This window comes from Oryx dammah, unplaced genomic scaffold (genome assembly GCF_014754425.2).
Source record: "Oryx dammah isolate SB20612 unplaced genomic scaffold, SCBI_Odam_1.1 HiC_scaffold_1, whole genome shotgun sequence".
Classification (NCBI taxonomy): domain Eukaryota; kingdom Metazoa; phylum Chordata; class Mammalia; order Artiodactyla; family Bovidae; genus Oryx; species Oryx dammah.
Window position 1 is genome coordinate 52,531,477 of NW_024070185.1, and position 18,007 is coordinate 52,549,483.

Genomic DNA, 18,007 nt, shown 5'->3' on the forward strand with positions numbered 1-18,007 from the left:
GGTATTGGTTTTGCTTTGGCTCCATCCCTTCATTCTTTCTGGAGTTATTTCTCCACTGATTTCCAGTAGTGTGTTGGGCACCTACTGACCTGGGGAATTTCTCTTTTGGTGTCCTATCATTTTGCCTTTTCATACTGTTCATGGGGTTCTTAAGGCAAGAATACTGAAGTGGCTTGCCATTCCTTTCTCCAGTGGACCACATTCTGTCAGGCCTCTCCACCATGACCCAGCTGTCTTGGGTTGCCCCGCAGGCATGGCCTGGTTTCATTGAGTTAGACAAGGCTGTGGTCCTAGTGTGATTAGATTGACTAGTTTTCTGTGAGTATGGTTTCAGTGTGTCTGCCCTCTGGTGCCCTCTTGCAACACTTACCAGCTTCCTTGGGTTTCTCTTACCTTGGCGTGGGGTATCTCTTCACGGCTGCTCCAGCAAAGCACAGTCGCTGTTCCTTACCTTGGACGAGAGGTATCTCCTTATTCCCGCCGTTCCTGACCAATACAGTATACTAACACATATATATGGAATTTAAAAAGATGGTAACGATAACCCTGTATGCGAGACAGCAAAAGGGACACACATGTATATAATAGTCTTTTGGACTCGGTGGGAGAGGGGAGAGGGTGGGATGATTTGGGAGAATCGCATTGAAACATGTATACTATCATGTAAGAAATGAATTGCCAGTCTAGGTTCGATGCAGGATACAGGATGCTTGGGGCTGGTGCACTGGGATGACCCAGAGTGATGGTATGGGGAGGGAGGTGGGAGGGGGGGTTCAGGATTGGGAACATGTGTACACCTGTGGCAGATTCATGTTGATGTATGGCAAAACCAATACAGTATTGTAAAGTAAAATAAAGTAAAATTAAAAAAAAGTGAATATATTAAATTCCACTCTCATACATACACGATAGAAAATCTTGCGTTTGAGCCCATGTGTTAAACCATGGTTATACTGGTAATGTGAGTAAAAGCTAAAGTCTCTAAGCCACACAGATATTTACCAACATTGTAATGGACAAATAACTAGTGGTTTATATTCATAAGAATGAGTAAAGTATCAATATGGATAAAATTTAAGGAATATTTTGTTTAAACAGTGTCATAGGAAAATGTATGCAATATTATCGCCTCTTTCTGAGTTTAGAAGGAAACAGGTTATATAATATTAATTTTGATTAAGTAATATTTTACTTATAAAATCAGTCATAGAAGGTTAAAAACAAGTAAATAAATCAATTTTAGGGAATGTGATCAAGAACGTAGCACATAAGATGTTTCTAGGTAAGTATCTGTTACTATTTTGATTTTTGGCCTGGATGGAAGATTCAGGGGTATCTATTATTATTATCATTTTCAAATGAATTACATTTTTTTTGTATGCTCTACTTGGCTCAGGACAGTAGAAAAGTAATTTACTAAAATGTCTTTAAAAAATTAAAAATAAAAGTACAAGCTCCTTAACTACAGAGGCTTTGAGACTTTGGTTGTTTCCTGTGGATGCCATAGAGGTGGCTTCCTTTATTTAGTAAGATGTTAAGGTATATCTTAGATTTCTTCCTACACAAAGTCTGTCAACAAGGAAATGATTATAACAGTGTGAATTTTATATTTAGCCTTAAATTGTAGAAGTACTTCTTTAAATTTACATTTACAAATTTTCTAGTTCAGACTGGAATTTTTCCAGTTAATTCAGATTTAGGGGTGTGTGTATTTGTTGTCACAGTTGTCCTAGAACTTACAATAAAAGTCTGTGTATCAGTTGAGAGTGAATTAACTTTTCTTCTAGGTTCAAAGATCTACTTCTTTGGGAACATCACAGATGTCACAGAAGAAATTTCCTCTTTTGGAAATTCCATGTGTTGAAGATGGTAAAATGAAGTTACTTTAGAAAATTTTCCTTGTTATAAATTGATTATAAAAATACTTTTCATTTGAAGACCACATAAACAATTTCAGGCTATAGTAGATATGCATGTTATCTAGATAATTTCACGTAAAATTCCTTTTGCATTGGGATTTTCTGGAGAGAGTAACATGGGAGCATATGCACTACCATGTGTAAAATAGGTAACCAAAAGGAATTTGCCGTATGACTCAGGGAACTCAAACTGGGGCTGTGTAACAGTGTAGAGAGGTGGAAAGGGTGGGAGGTTAAAGATGAAGGGGACACATGTATACCAATGGCTGACTCATGTTGATGTGTGGCAGAGGCCAACACAATATTGTGAAGAAATTTTCCTTCAATAAGCTTCGAAAAACAATTGAATCCCATAGTAACAAGGACCACTAGTAAGTTTTAATCTTCTCTATCCTATTGTGATCTAAAAGAACCCATGAAAGTTTGTGTCTGATTTATAATCTGTTACTTAGCTTTTGGAGATCTTCATTATAGTAATTTTTTTTAACTTTTCACATTTTCTTTTTACTTATTAAAGGAAAATAATCAAGCCTTAATATCTACATTCACCTATGAAGTCTTGTGTATATTTTGTTATGAAATACAGGCTTTTTTGGCCACATTAGAAAGAAAAATAAATGTGTTTTACTCTTTTTAAGAGTTTAAAAATTGCTAAATGTTAAATAACAGAAATTACCTTGTTGATCCTCAGTTTTCTAGAGAATGTTTACCTTTCTCTGTAGTGACCAGGCTTGGTGGGAAGGGGAAGGAAATGTTGTTTGTGAGATCATCTATCCTAAAATTCAGTTTTATATTTTTAGAGATATATTAGATGGTTTTAGTTTCTCTTAAACCTTCTTTTAATAGTTTGACTGGATTTTGGACCCTTTAAAGTATGTTTTAAAAATTTATTATCATATATATATATGGCTATATAGTTGTACATATGTGAAATAATGCTTAATCTTAGTTTCTCTGTTTAAACTGCAGGGCCTGCTTTTTAATGTTTCAGAGTTTGTAATTAAGTTCTGTTTTGCTCTCCAGATAGAGTGAGCATATTAGTATGTTCCTTTGAGTATTCATCATGTAGGTAGTAATTGGCCTTGGCATTTGCTATAAAATTTTCTTTGGCAGTTTTTAGACTATTGATTTTAAAGATGCCTATGCTAAAGATTGCATTTTGTAATTTTCCATACATTTTGTCATTAAGAATTTATTTTTGCAGCTATCATCTCTATATTCTTTTTATTTTTATGTTGCAGTTTTTTGAAAACTGACATTTCAGTTTTTTGAAGTAGTGTTGTAGTGTTCATATTTATTTCAGATAAATTATTAAAATTTTATTATTAAATCAGCCCTGTAGATTATTGACTTAAAGAATGTTCTGTGGTATTTAGATTCAGATGAGGAGTTTTTTGATGCACTATGCAGTCCGTTGGAAGAGCCTCTTCAATCTCCATCTGGAATTAAAAGTCCTCAACAGAAAAAGCTTCAGAAACCAGATTGTTTTAAAAATATGATTGAGTATAAAATAAGATTTGAAGTGCCAGAGGTATGCCTTATATGTACCGTGGTAAAATTAATAAGGCTTATTTAAATTTTGGTCATTTCTGCTATTCACAGATTGTTTATATAGTCTTATTACTAATAGACATTGTTGTTTTAATCCTATTTAAGCTCAATCCAGATGTTACTTTGTGATTCTCCTTCCCCTTTGAAGATTAATTTCCTTAATAATTAAAGATTTGGCCACCCTCACCTTCTGAGAGGGACCACGTCTGCCTGGAAAGTTTAAATAAATCCTCTTAAAAAAAAAGAATTAAGAGTTTACATGTATTATTACTATTCAGTATATATTTATTGAAAATAATTTGCCTACTGCATGTATTTTATATGTATAAGATCTCTCCTAAATTTAAATATATATCATTTATATCATATGTATACCTCATATATTCAAATATGGCCATCATCTGCATAAATATTTTTGTGTGTGTTAGATAGTTGTTTCTTTTTTCTTTCTTTTCTAGGTTTTGATTCAGTTCTGTCACCTTGTTGGAGACTGTGAACTACCTGTGGTAGAAATTAATGTCTTAGGATTGGGCACAGATATTGAGCTTAGAACATTTGATTTGAAAGCAAATGCCTTTTTGAAAGAGGTCTGCTTAAAATGTCCAGATTATTTTGGTAAGTATCTCTGTTTTTAAAAATAATTCAGTTCAGTTCAGTGACTCAGCTGTGTCCGACTCCTTGCGACCCCATGGACTGCCTCATGTCAGGCCTCCCTGTCCATCACCAACTCTTGAAATTTACTCAAACCCATGTCCATTGAATTGGTGATGCCATCCAACCATCTTATCCTTTGTCGTCCCCTTCTCCTGCCTTTAGTCTTTCCCAGCATCAGGGTCTTTTCAAATGAGTCAGTTCTTCGCATCAGGTGGCCAAAGTATTGGAGTTTTAGCTTCAACATCAGTCCTTCCAATGAGTATTCAGGACTGATTTTCTTTAGGATGGACTGGTTGGATCTCATTGCAGTCGAAGGGATTTTCAAGAGTCTTCTCCAACACCACAGTTCAAAAGCATCAATTCTTCAGCGCTCAGCTTTCTTTATAGTCCAACTCTCACATCCATACATGACTCCTGGAAAAACCATAGCTTTGACTAGACAGACTTTGTTGGCAGAGTAACAGACTTTTGTTGTCTCTGCTTTTTAGTATGCTGTCTAGGTTGGTCATAACTTTCCTTCCAAGGAGTAAGCATCTTTTAATTTCATGGCTGCAGTCACCATCTGCAGTGATTTTGGAGCCCCCCAAAATAAAGTCTGTCACTATTTCCACTGTTTCTCCATCTATCTGCCGTGAAGTGATGGGACCAGATACCGTGATCTTAGTTTTCTGAATGTTGAGCTTTAAGCTAACTTTTTCATTCTCCTCTTTCATTTTCATTAAGAGGCTCTTTAGTTCTTCTTCGCTTTCTGCCATAACGGTGGTGTCATCTGCATATCTGAGGTTAATTAAAAAAATTAATTTTACTATTTGATTAGCTTCTAGGTATAAATTCTCTAGACATTTAGTCAGTACATTTACTATTATCAAAGACATATTATGAGTTAGTCTTCAACTTTCACATTATATTTTGATCTAAGGAGTAGGCTAGAGGGATATGAATATAATTTTTCTCATTAAGAAAAATGGTTAAATTTAAATCTACTTAATGAATACTAAAATACTGAAATAGTTTTCTATTGATATTACAACAGTTTACCACAAATTTATTAAATTTGTGTAACTGAGATGTCTGACAGAAGTCCCAACAGGCAAAAGTCAAGCTGTTAACAGGACTTCTGTTTCGGAGGCTGTAGGGGAAGATCTGTTTTCTTCTTCATTCAGGTGTTGGCAAGACATCAGTTTTATCCGATTTGAGTCCATTTTCTTACTGCTTATAAGGTGTAGATTGGGCTTAGCTCCTACAGGCCTCTCTGAATCATTGCAAATAATTTTTTTGTATCCCAGAACCATTATGAGGTGTTTGATCCTTCTTATGTTGTAGTCTCGCTAACCTTTTCTTCCACTCTAAAAACTAAGATAAATAAGATTGGGTGCATCTGGACAATCAGAGATCATGTCCCCTTAATCTTGACCTTAATCACCTCTGTAATGTTACATTTACCATATGAGATAACATATTCTCAGATTTGGGGGAATTAGAGCATGGATATTTCATTTAATTCCAAGTGTTTTTAACTCTTCCTTCAAGATTTCTTTTTTGAGTCATATGTTATTTAGAAATGTGTTGTTTATTTTCCAAATATTTTGGAATTTTCCAACCAGTTTTCTGTTACTGATTTTTGTTTTGATTCTTCTGTGGTCTGAAGGCAGACATTGTATGATTTCTGTTTTTAAAAGTTGCTAAGGTGTGTTCTGTGGCTCAGAATGTTGTTGATATTGGTGAATATTCCATGTGAGCTTAAGAATAATGAGTATTATGCTCTTGTTGGATGAAGTAGTCTCTAGACATCCATTACCTCCAGTTATTTGATGGTGTTACTGAGCTGAATTGTGTCCTTACTGATATATATATATTATATATATATGTTTTTAATTTCTGATAGAAGAGTATGAAAGGTTCTAATAAGGTAGGGGTTCATCTGTTTCTCTTTGCATTATGATCATTTTTTCCTTTCTATTGTTCAATAAGTACACCTTAGGGATTGTTGTATTCTCATGGAAAATTGACTGCTTTATAATTATTTAATGCCTTTCTTTATCTCTTAAAACTTTTGCTTGCCTTGAAGTATGCTGTCTGAAAATTAACATAGCTGTCCTTGCTTTCTTCTTTTTAGTGTTAGCATAATATAGTTTTCAACATCTGTTTACTTTCAAACTATATGTACTTTTGTATTTAAAGTGGGTTTTTAGCAGACAGTATATACTTGGGTCTTATTTTTTTTTTTTTAATTCATGTTGGAAAGTGGTGTCTTTTTTAATTTTTAAAATAAAAAAAAATTTTTTTTGAGGGGGAGGTGGGCATGGCCTTGTGGCTTTTAGGATGTTAGTTCCCTGATCAGGGATCAAACCTGGGCGCCCTGGCAGTGAAGTGTTGAGTCCTAACCACTGGACTGCCAGGAAATTCCCTTTTGATTGTTGTTGTTGTTGTTGTTTTAATGTTTATAAGTTATTTAAGTTTTAAATGGAAGCTATCCTGTGAAATCTTTCAAATTCATTTAGGTGCCCCCCCCCCACCCAACCCTGTGGTGAACTGAGATACTAAAATAAGGGAGTTAAAAACTTAAGCTGAACTCTCTGTGGGAATAAGAAAGGCAAGGAATATGCTTATATACATATCAAGCATTTGAGAGTGTCATCTTCTCTGGGAACTCATTCTCAGACAAAAGATGTTGTTAACTGGTATAATGAAACTTCCCCTTTTCTGTGAGCCCTGGATTAAATGTGATCTCTGTATGCTGGTAAGCAGATTAAGTATTGTGGCCTGAAAACTTAGTTATTGGAAATGATTTACACATTTTTAGTTCCATACTCTACACTTGTTCTGTGGCCCTTCAGAACTTGCATCTGGTGAATTGTGTTATGATTATCTCTTCCTAAAAAAATTATCATACATACAAGAAACAGAATTCTGCCTTATTATGCTTTTTACATTAAGAGTTTGCTCTGACAGTTGGAAAGAAAAGTGAGCCAACTTCATAGTGCTTTGCAATAATCCAGAAGTATTACAGAAGTTGTTAATATTTGTTTTTTTATAATTGTTTGTTTCCCTAAGAGCAGAGGGTAAGAAAACCCTTGCATACATAATACAGGATATACAACTAACAGTTCACCTATTTGTGTAATACATTTGCTTATGTTTTCTTAGAAAGAGTAGGAAGAAGTGAATACAATCTTTCTTACACAAAGTAAATAATCAGTAAATAGTTCTTCAGTGAATGAACAAATGTGTGAAAAAGTGGAGATTTCTTTAAGGGTTGAAATGTGATTAGCATCTACAATAGAAGGCTAGCTTAAGTACTAATAAACTTAAATCTGGAGGGTTCTGTGGAAATACACTGTATTTTTTCCCTCACGAGTAGTATGACTGGTTTGTACTCCTATCTTCCAGTATCTCGTTATTGATTTCAAAGGCATAAGTAATTTGCTAATGATGGTTATAAAGACTTGACACAAAATACTCTTCTTCAGCAGTTTCCTTGATTATTTTCTTAGATTTTAAGCAGAAGCAACAATATAATTTGTAAAGACCGATAATACGGTACTCAAGTTTATTTTAATCTAAACCAATACACAGAACAGCTTATTTCTCATCAACTATCTAATGTTTTTTGTAAACAGTCGTTTTTAGAGATTCTATTTCTGTGATTCAGGACCAGAATTGCTTCATGTCCTTTCATTGTTCCTCATAAACGTTGTTTTCTCTATCTGATTGCTACTTTTACTTAACTTCCTATCTAAGTTTAGAAAGGTAAGATAAGAATCTTTTGCAGTGTGGCATAAGGAAAGGGAATCATGAGATGAAATTACATTTGTAGATTTTAAAATAAAGGAAGAAAGACCACCTGATTTGAGTAATACAGAGATCAGAATTCAGAACTGATGCAGAAAATACTTCTTTTCCAATTCTATAATTGTTAATATTTCCTGTATTTATTTCCTATTAGTTTTTCTATGAAAGAATAATTTGAGAAATTATTTTTAGATGAAAACAAGAAACCAATTTATTTGATTACAACACTGGATAACACAATGGAAGATCTCTTAACACTGGAATATGTGAAGGTAAGTAGTTTGATTTATATACTTGCTATGGTAAGGAAGTGGTGCTAGTGGTAAAGAACCTGCCTGCCAGTGCAGGAGACTTAAGAGATGTGGGTTTGATCCCTGAGTCAGGAAGATGGCCTGGAGGAGGCCGTGGCAACCCCCTCCAGTGTTCTTGCCTGGAGAATCCTACGGACAGAGGAGCCTGGAGGGCTACCGTCCATGGGGTTGCAAAGAGTCGGACGCGACTGAAGCAACTTACCTTGCATGCAAGCGTGGTAAGCATACTGCTGAGATATTTAAATCAAGTTTTATAAGTTCAGAAATACTCAGTTTAATCTCCATCCTGATGTGATCACTGTAACTCCTAAAACTTTAAGATGTTTTATTTTGTCATCCCCTATTAGATAACTTGTGATTTATAAACACTTAATGTATCAGGACAATAAGCAGCCCACTTTCTAAGTAGAAATGACCTGCAGTTTGACTGTTTCGCTCCATCAGGGAATCTACAGACTTTTTAATCTTGATGAAATTTATTGTGGTATACTATAAAAGATGAAGCTTTCACTTGATTTCCCACGATAGTCTGAAGTTACCTAATTTTCCTGCTGTCAGTGGGTCCATTCCTTTTCTGTTGACTTGTGATAACCAAGTCATCATTTATTAAATATTTATGTGTACTGTCATCTACATACGATTTCACCTTTGTTTTCATTGATCTGTTTTTATATAAGTGCCACATTATTTTAATAATTATAGTACTTTATAGTAAGAATAATGGTCAGTAAGCATTATATAACTTTTAAGATCATTTTTTACTATTATTGTTGCAGTTTTTAGTGTTTGTATTGTTTATGAATTAAACAACTTTCATATTATCAATATAAAAATGTTTCAGATCTAAATATGACACAGAATATTTGATACCTGGTGGACCATTCTGTCAAAATTTTGTTTTAACATTCAGGAAGATTTGGGAAGGACCTTACAGAGTTGTGGCTGATTAAATGATTGTCCTCTACATGTGACAATATCTAAATTTCCACTGTTTTTTTGGTGGGAATTTTTTTCTTTCTTTAAATTTACTTTTTAGTTGGAAGAAAATTGCTTTACAATGTTGTGATGGTTTCTGTCATACAATACCACAAACCAGCCATAATTGTACATTTATCACCTCCCTCTTGAGCCTGCCTCCCCTCCCCCCATCCCATGCCTCCCAGTCCTCACAGACTGCCTGGCTGGGGTCCCTGTGTTATATAGCAACTTCACACCAGCTGTCTGTTTTGCACATGGTAGTGATTGGAGAAGGAAATGGCAACCCACTCCAGTGTTCTTGCCTGGAGAATCCCAGGGACGGAGGAGCCTGGTGGGCTGCCATCTATGGGGTCGCACAGAGTCGGACACGACTGAAGCGACTTAGCAGCAGCAGCAGCAGTAGCAGTGTATATGTGTCTATGCTACTTTCTCCATTTGTCCCACTCTTTCCTTCCCCGACTGTCTGCAAGTCCATTCTCTCTATCTGCATGTCCATTCCTTCCCTGAAGATAGATTCATCAATATCATTTTTCTAGATTCCATATATATGCATTAATATATGATATTTGTTTTTTTCTTTCTGACTTCACTTTGTATAACAGGCTCTAGGTTCATCCACCTCACTAGAACTGACTCAAATTCGTTCTTTTTTATGATGAATATTTCATTATATGTATGTACCATATCTTCTTTATCTAAATTTCTACTCTTGGTAATAGATAGTATGTAGCATTTATTGAATACTTGCTCTGTACTTACCAAGTCTCTCTTGTTCTGGTGAAGCAGTTGTTTAAGTAATTATATGTTTATAAATAGCTAAAAAAAACTATATAAATGTGTATTAGGACCATTGTATAATTGTATGTGCAATTGTGTTCCTGTGATAATCTAACAGATTTGTATTTCTCACTTTGTGTAGGCTGAAAATAATTTACCTGCAACAATATTGAAGAATGCTTATAACAGTGTTGTGCAACTGATAAAGGTATAAGTGAATAATAATTTATTTTTTAGTTAGATACTGTATTTCTAAGCAAATGTATTATAAAAATTTTAACTGGAACTGTAAGATCCTTGAGGATAAAAATTGACTATTATAAATTGTATCCTTTATACTGCAAAGAACATACAACAGGCAAACAAATATTTGTTGTGTTATTAAAATCAGTTTTCTTCTTTAGGTGAATTTTTCCTCTTTGGATATTCATTTACATACTGAAGCACTTCTGAATACAATAAATTATTTTAATAATATCCTTCCATATTTGGAGGAGAAACCAGCCCCAGTGCATATTGTGGAGACTGAAGACAAAGGGGAGGTTATCAAAAAAATACGTATGTTTCTTTAAAATTCAACTTCAAATTTTTACCAAGTAGATCAATAAATTTTGGTTCTGGGCTTATTATTAACTTATGATATTGACTTCAGAATTCTATTGCCTAGATTAATATCTGGGAAGATTCATTATGTACCAAGTTAATTTTAAAAAATGTTAGTAAAGTTATTATTGCTGAAGAAAGGAGCTTTTATTTATCTAGTCATTCATTTTAGTTGATTCTGTCCATGGGATTCTGCAGGCAAGAACACTGGAGTGGGTGCCATGCCCTTCTCCAGGGGAATCTTCCTGACCCAGGGGACAAACCTGCATCTCTTCCATCCCCTGCAGGTTCCTGATCACTAGTGCCATCTGAAAATTATAAATTCAATATAGTTAGATTTCATGAATTTAAAACACTAATTCTGGGAAAGACTGAAGCAAGGAGGAGAAGGGGTTGACAGAGGATGAGATGATTGGATGGCATCACCAACTGAATGGACATTAGTTTGCACAAACTCCAGGAGACGGTGAAGGAAAGGGAAACCTGGCATGCTGCAGTTCATGGGGTCTAAAGAATCGGAAACGACTGAATGACTGAACAACAAAATATTATTTTAGATTAGAAACATAGAACTAACAAAATTTCAATAATATGAGTGTATATTTTTAAACCAAGTGCTTATAAGTGCCACATTATTTTAATAATTATAGTACTTTATAGTAAGAATAATGGTCAGTAAGCATTATATAACTTTTAAGACCATTTTTTACTATGATTGTTGTAGTTTTTAGTGTTTGTATTATTTATGAATTAACTTTTATATTATCAATATAAAAATGTTTCAGATCTAAATATGACACAGAATATTTGATACCTGGTGGACCATTCTGTCACAGTTTTGTTTTAACACTCAGGAAGATTTGGGAAGGACCTTACAGAGTTGTGGCTGATTAAATGATTGTCCTCTACATGTGACAATATATAAATTTCCACTCTTTTTGGTGGGAATTTTTTTCTTTTTAAATTTACTTTTTAGTTGGAAGAAAATTGACTGCTATTTTTAAGCAGTCAAAAGTTATAAGTTGGATAATAACAAAAATCACCTTGTAATCAGTAAATTGCCAAAGATTGATTTTACAGCTATGACTTAGTTTCAAATGTTATTCTCATCTAGAACTATTTTGTCTCTTCGTCTGCATTTGTTTGGCTTTGGTTTCATTGGATTTGATTGTTTTTTTAGAATTCATATCTTAGTAGGTGCTTGCTTTCAGTTTGCAAATCAGATGTTCCTTTAGTATTCGCATTATTGTTATGATTTCAGTTACTTTATAAGTGTAGTAAGATAACTACTAAAATTTTACAATATGAGTTTCTTTTTGCAGCTTTAAAATCATCCAAGAATGAAGATACTATTACCTTGCAGATTTTAGCAGAATTATCATGTTTACAGATCTTTATTCAAGATCAGAAACATAACATTTCCGAAATTAAGATAGAAGGTAACAAGATTTGATAAAAAGTGAATTCAGAACTACTAAATGAAAGAAAAAGAATTGAATGATTCTTTTTCCCCCTTAGGGCTTGATTGTGAAATCATTATGAGGCCATCAGTGACTGAAACAAATGCAAAGCTAAGGAATATAATTGTCCTGGACTCTGACATAACAGCTGTATACAAAAAGGTATGAACTTGTTTCTATTAATTAACATTATATATATGTCAACTCCAGGAACTGGTGATGGACAGGGAGGCCTGGCGTGTTGTGGTTCATGGGGTCACAAAGAGTTGGACACGACTGAGCTACTGAACTGAACTTATGACTAATCTTAAATATATAGTTCTTTATATTAGATGATTTGAGAGTTTTGGGACTCTCAAGAGTCTTCTCCAGCACCACAGTTCAAAAGCATCAATTCTTCTGCGCTCAGCTCTCTTTATAGTCCAACTTTCACATCCATACATGACCACGGGAAAAACCATAGCCTTGACTAGACAGACCTATGTTGGCAAAGTAATGTCTCTAGTTTTTAATATGCTGTCCAGGTTGGTCATAACTTTCCTTCCAAGGAGTAAGCGTCTTTTAATTTCATGGCTGCAGTCATCATCTGCAGTGATTTTGGAGCACCCCAAAATAAAGTCTGTCACTATTTCGACTGTTTCCTCATCTATTTCCCATGAAGTGATGGGACCAGATGTCATGATCTTCGTTTTCTGAATGTTGAGCTTTAAGCCAACTTTTTCACTCTGCTCTTTCACTTTCATCAAGAGGCTTTTGAGTTCCTCTACACTTTTTGCCATAAGGGTGGTGTCATCTGTATATCTGAGGTTATTGATATTTCTCCCGGCAATCTTGATTCCAGCCTGTGCTTCTTCCAGCCCAACGTTTCTCATGATGTACTCTGCATAGAAGTTAAATAACCAGGGTGACAATATACAGCCTTGACGTACTCCTTTTCCTATTTGGAACCAGTCTGTTGTTCCATGTCCTGTTCTAACTGTTGCTTCCTGACCTGCATACAGATTTCTCAAGAGGCAGGTCAGGTGGTCTGGTATTCCCATCTCTTGAAGAATTTTCCACAGTTGATTGTGATCCACACAGTCAAAGGCTTTGGCATAGTCAATAAAGCAGAAATAGATGTTTTTCTGGAACTCGCTTGCTTTTTTGATGATCCAAAAGACCTGTACTTTTTTCCCTCTATAATTTTATTTTTAATGCATATTTAAGGTTAAAATCCAACTTAGAAAAAGCTACAAAATGAAGTTTCTCACTTGTATCTTCTTGTCTTACCCCCATTTTCCTTTCTTTTTTTGTTAACTTTGATTCCAGTGTATATCCATGTTTATTCATTGTTCTATTGATATTTGGTTTCTGTTAGTTTTATCAGCATTGCTTCTGTAACTAGTCTTGTACGTGTCTCCTGGTATATTCTTGGACATATCTCATGTAAGCATTTCCAGAGAGTTGTGTACTCCCAGGAGCAGTTGAAGAGAGATCTGGTATTTTATTTCAATGCCAGTGCTCGAAACTGTTGTGTTAAGTTTTTTGAAGATCTGGAGTATATAATATGGTGTTTTCAGTGTGTATTTTTCTTACCGGTAATCAAGTTGCATATTTTTCATATATTTATAGACTATACTTACTTTTCTATGAAATGTCTTTTAAACCCAGGTGCCAGCAAACTTTCTGTAAATAGCCAGATTTTAAGTCTTTTAGGCTTTGTGGGCCATGCAGTTTTTGTTAAAACTATTCAGCTCTGCTATTGTAATGTGAAAGTAGCCATAGGTAATGTGTAAATGAATGATTTGATTGTGTTCCAATAAAATTTTATTTTATGGATATAAAATAAAAATTTCATATAACTTGCATGTGTCACAAAATATTACTATTATTTAGATTATTTTTGACTACTTAAAGATATGAAAATCATTCTTACCTAATTCTGCTGTTGGTAGTTTGCTGACCTCTGATTTGATTTACCAATTTTGGGGGAAGGAATGTTAATTTTTTTCCTCTTTGATTTGTAGGAAATCATTTTATATGTTTATATTATTCCTTGCTTAGTTTATTTTTGTTTCAAATTGTTACTCCCAGGTTGGTTATGATATCTTTAGAGAAACAAAAGTTGTTAATTTTAATGAAGTTGAATTTTATCCCTTTTTGGTTTGAGAGTTTTACGTTTTCTAAATCAATCTGTTCTCTGAATTCATAAAGGTATTCCCCTACATCACCTTCTAAAAGTTATATGATTTTGCCTTTCACTTACATCTTTCATCCTACTTGAAACTGATTTTGTTTTAATATGATTGAGGCTGGAATCCAGTTCCACTTTTTTTAACATTGGCTTCTTTTTTCCTAGCATCATTTATTTAAATAGATATCCTTTTCTTACCATGTACAGTTATTGTTCAGTTGCTAAGTCATGTTCTATTCTGTGTGACCCCATGGACTGCAGCGTGCCAGACTTCCCTGCCTGGAGTTTGCTCATACTCATGTCAATTTAGTTGATACTATTCAAGCATCTCATCCTCTGTCATTCCCTTCCCCTCTACCTTCAATCCCAGCATCGGTTTCTTTTCCAGTGAATTGGCTCTTTGCTTCAGGTGGCCAGAATATTGGAGCATCAGTCCTTCCAATAAATATTCAGGCTTGATTTCCTTTAGGATTGACTGGTTTGATCTCCTTGCTGTCCAAGGGACTCTGAATAATCTTTTCCAGCACCACAGTTCAAGAGCATTAATTCTTCGGTGCTCAGCCTTCTTTATGGTCCAACTCTCACATCCATACGTGGCCACTGGAAAAACCATGGCTTTGACTGTACGGACCTTTGTCAGCAGAGTGATGTCTCTGCTTTTTAATACTCTGTCTAGGTTGGTCATTGCTTTTCTTCCAAGGAGCAAGTGTCGTTCATTTCATGGCTGCAATCAACATCTGCATTGATTTTGGAGCCCAAGAAAATAAAATTGATAAGTTAAATTTCATCAGTGAGATTCAGGGAGTTTGTTTCGTTTTGTTTGTTTTGCAGGGCTTGGGGAGACAAGAATACTTCATAGATTGTGCTGACTATCTTCAAATGATACACATAGTTTCTTGCTGTCTTTGTAATGTTAAAAACCATCATTTCATTAAGGGTTGCAAAATGGTAATACTCTGATTCAGAATATTCAAAAAAATTTCTTCTTTATTAAATGGGAGTCTTCACCAGTCTTTCTGCTGACATCTCCAAAATTTTGGCTACTCATAAGTTTATCCCCGAGTAGATTTCTTAGGCAGGGCTCATAGTTGTAAGAATAATACTCCACAAACATTTATATGTTGCATTACATTTATATTTGCAGAGTACTGTGACTGGATTTTGATTCTTTAGCTTGCATTTTCTTTTCTAGATGATTTTAAGCATGTTATTCTATATTTTCTGGCCTAGTATGAATGTTCAAACTGCTGCTGCTGATCCTGATGACAGTTTCACTTTCTTTCTCTTAGAAGGACTTGGTAATTTTGCCTAAATATTCAGAGCTGATTGGAAGCTTTGTGTAGGCAGGACTTTGGACAAGTGAGCATCATGGCAGATTGTAGGCAGTAATGCAAGTGATTTTATAGCCTCAAAACTTGAGTATCTTTAGAGTTTTTTGTTTGTTTGTTTTCTTTTTCTCTCAGGCCAGTCATTTTCTTTTTAGAAAAGTACTATAAGTATAGGCCTGACAGTGTAAATTCAGGGAGCCAGTTGGATGAAAAATGAGGGGACCTTATGTTTCAAAATACAGTTTTTTTACTTAAAATACCCATCTTTTAGTGTGATCTTTTTATTTACCCCTTATCTATGCCTGTTGTCTCCTAGGCCACAATCTCTGCACTAAACACTGTTTTATGAAAATTTCTTCTCTTCTGTTGGACTCACTCATGTGACTTACGGAAGTTATTCTGCTTTTCACTGATTAATTTAATCGTATTAGGGATATTATAGTCTACCTTCTGATAATATTTTACTGCTTATGTAGTGTATCCTAGCAACACTGTACTGTCAGTTCCTACTTTTGTTGCCTTTCACAGTGTTATTGTAATATGTTTTACTTTTGTGTATGCTGAAAGTTTGCAATGTATATGTACTGATTCAGGTTTAGTTTTCTTTTAGAGAAATTAATTTTTTACAAAACATATACATTCTTACTTTTATTCTAACCATTTCTGGAATTAATTTTTTCATGTAGCTTCAAAATTCTGTTATTTTTATTTCCACCTGAAGAAGTTCATGATTTCTTATCATTCACCTCTGCTAGTTATGATTTATCTCATCTTCTGGCAGGAACTAGGGAAAAAAAGCACTTTTATTTCACCTTCATTATCTGAGTGATACTTTTGCTAGGTGTACGTAATTTCTTGTCTTTATCTGAGTGCCTTTCTGGATTTGTGTATATTGTGTCTATATATATATACATATATATATATATATTTTTTTCATATTTGTCCTGTTTGAAGTTTTCTGTGCTTTTTGGATCTCTCTCTCAAAAATTTTTCTGTCTTTTGAGGTAATTCTTCCTACCTCCGTCTCCCTCCTCCCTCACCTCCCTTTCCTCCTCCATCTCATCCCTATTCTTCCTCTTGGGTTCCAAAAATTACTTTTAGATTCTTGTTAGAGGTCATCCCATGACCTTTAGATCCTCTGTTCTTTTCCCATTCTTTTCTCATTATGTTTCATTTGTATAATTTCTGTTGACCTGTTTTTAAGTTCACTCATTGTGTCCTTGACTCCATTGAATATAGTGATAAACCCACTGAAAGTATTCTTCATCTGCTTCCCTGTTTTTTAATCTTTAATGTTTACCTTTTTTTCTGTTTTCCATTTCTCGGCTCACATTCTTTAATCTGTTCATTCATATTTTCCACATTTTCCACTCAAAGCACTTGCCTTATTAATAATAATGAAAAATCCATTGGCTGAATGTTTCAACATCTATGTTATAGGCAAGTCTGGTTCTCTTGATTGCTTTGTCATTCTTTTTTTTTTCATTCTTTTTTTTTTCATTCTTTTTGGGGTGTTTTGTAGATAATGATTGACTGTCAGACATCATGTATAGGGTAATAGAGATGGAAGTGAACAGTATTTATGTCTCAAAGTGAGCGTGCCTTCTTTTTCTGCTAACGTATTAGCATGGGGAGTTAAATCACGTTAATGGAGAGCTGAGGGCAACAGGGTTACTGCCTTTCCCATCATTTCTTAAGGCTTCTGTTCGAGGCAATAATCCTGATGGTACTTTGGGCCTTTTCCAGGGAGGAGGCTTCTCCTTTCTTTGAGGATTGTAGCAGGGAAATCTTCCTCTGTTATTCCACTGTGACGCTAGTCACTTAGGAACTCCCAACATAAAGTGCACAATGAAATGCTTAAAACTGAGTGTGAGCTCTTCTGTGTCTGTGACTCCCAGGGATTCTGTGTCTACCATTATTAGTTCATAGTCAACCTTTACCATTTTATCTCAGTTCTTCTTACCTAGTGTATATGGCATCTCTTTTCTCCTGCCCCTTATCCTAGGTGAGCTGGTGCTTTAGAGTGTGTCTTTCTTGAAGGTACCTTATTTTTTCTTTAGATTTCAGGCTGCTTGGTTGGCTTGTAGCCTCAGATTTCTAATGCTTTTAAGAAAAGTTAAGAGGCTTCCCTGGTGGCTTACTGGGTAAAGTGTCTGCTTACAATGCGGGAGACCCAGGTTCAGTCCATAGGTTGGGAAGATCCCCTGGAGAAGGAAATGGTAACCCACTCCAGTATTCTTGACTGGGAGATTCCATGGACGGAGGAGCCTGGTGGGCTACAGTCCCTTGGGTCGCAAAGAGTTGGACACGACTGAGTGACTGCTCTTTCTTTCTTTAAGAAAAGTTAAAAATTTTATATTTTGTCTGTTTTTGTTTTTCTCCTCCTTAAGGTTTGCAATGACCTCTCTTCAGCATTCTGTATCCTAGGCAGAAGCAGAATACTGATAGACTTCAGTAGAGT

General features: G+C 34.9%; 1 protein-coding gene across 3 annotated transcripts in view; it reads left to right on the forward strand.

Moving 5' to 3' along the window:
- The window catches only part of VPS13A (vacuolar protein sorting 13 homolog A), a 277,384-nt gene that overhangs the window by 116,697 nt on the left and 142,680 nt on the right, over positions 1–18,007 (forward strand). For all 3 annotated transcript variants that reach the window (XM_040257403.1, XM_040257484.1, XM_040257562.1), the window contains exons 24-31: positions 1,788–1,869; positions 3,296–3,450; positions 3,929–4,085; positions 8,109–8,188; positions 10,125–10,190; positions 10,387–10,540; positions 11,908–12,024; positions 12,104–12,207. In XM_040257403.1, coding sequence (XP_040113337.1) covers positions 1,788–1,869; positions 3,296–3,450; positions 3,929–4,085; positions 8,109–8,188; positions 10,125–10,190; positions 10,387–10,540; positions 11,908–12,024; positions 12,104–12,207 — 915 coding nt within the window. The remainder of the gene's footprint in view (positions 1–1,787; positions 1,870–3,295; positions 3,451–3,928; positions 4,086–8,108; positions 8,189–10,124; positions 10,191–10,386; positions 10,541–11,907; positions 12,025–12,103; positions 12,208–18,007) is intronic.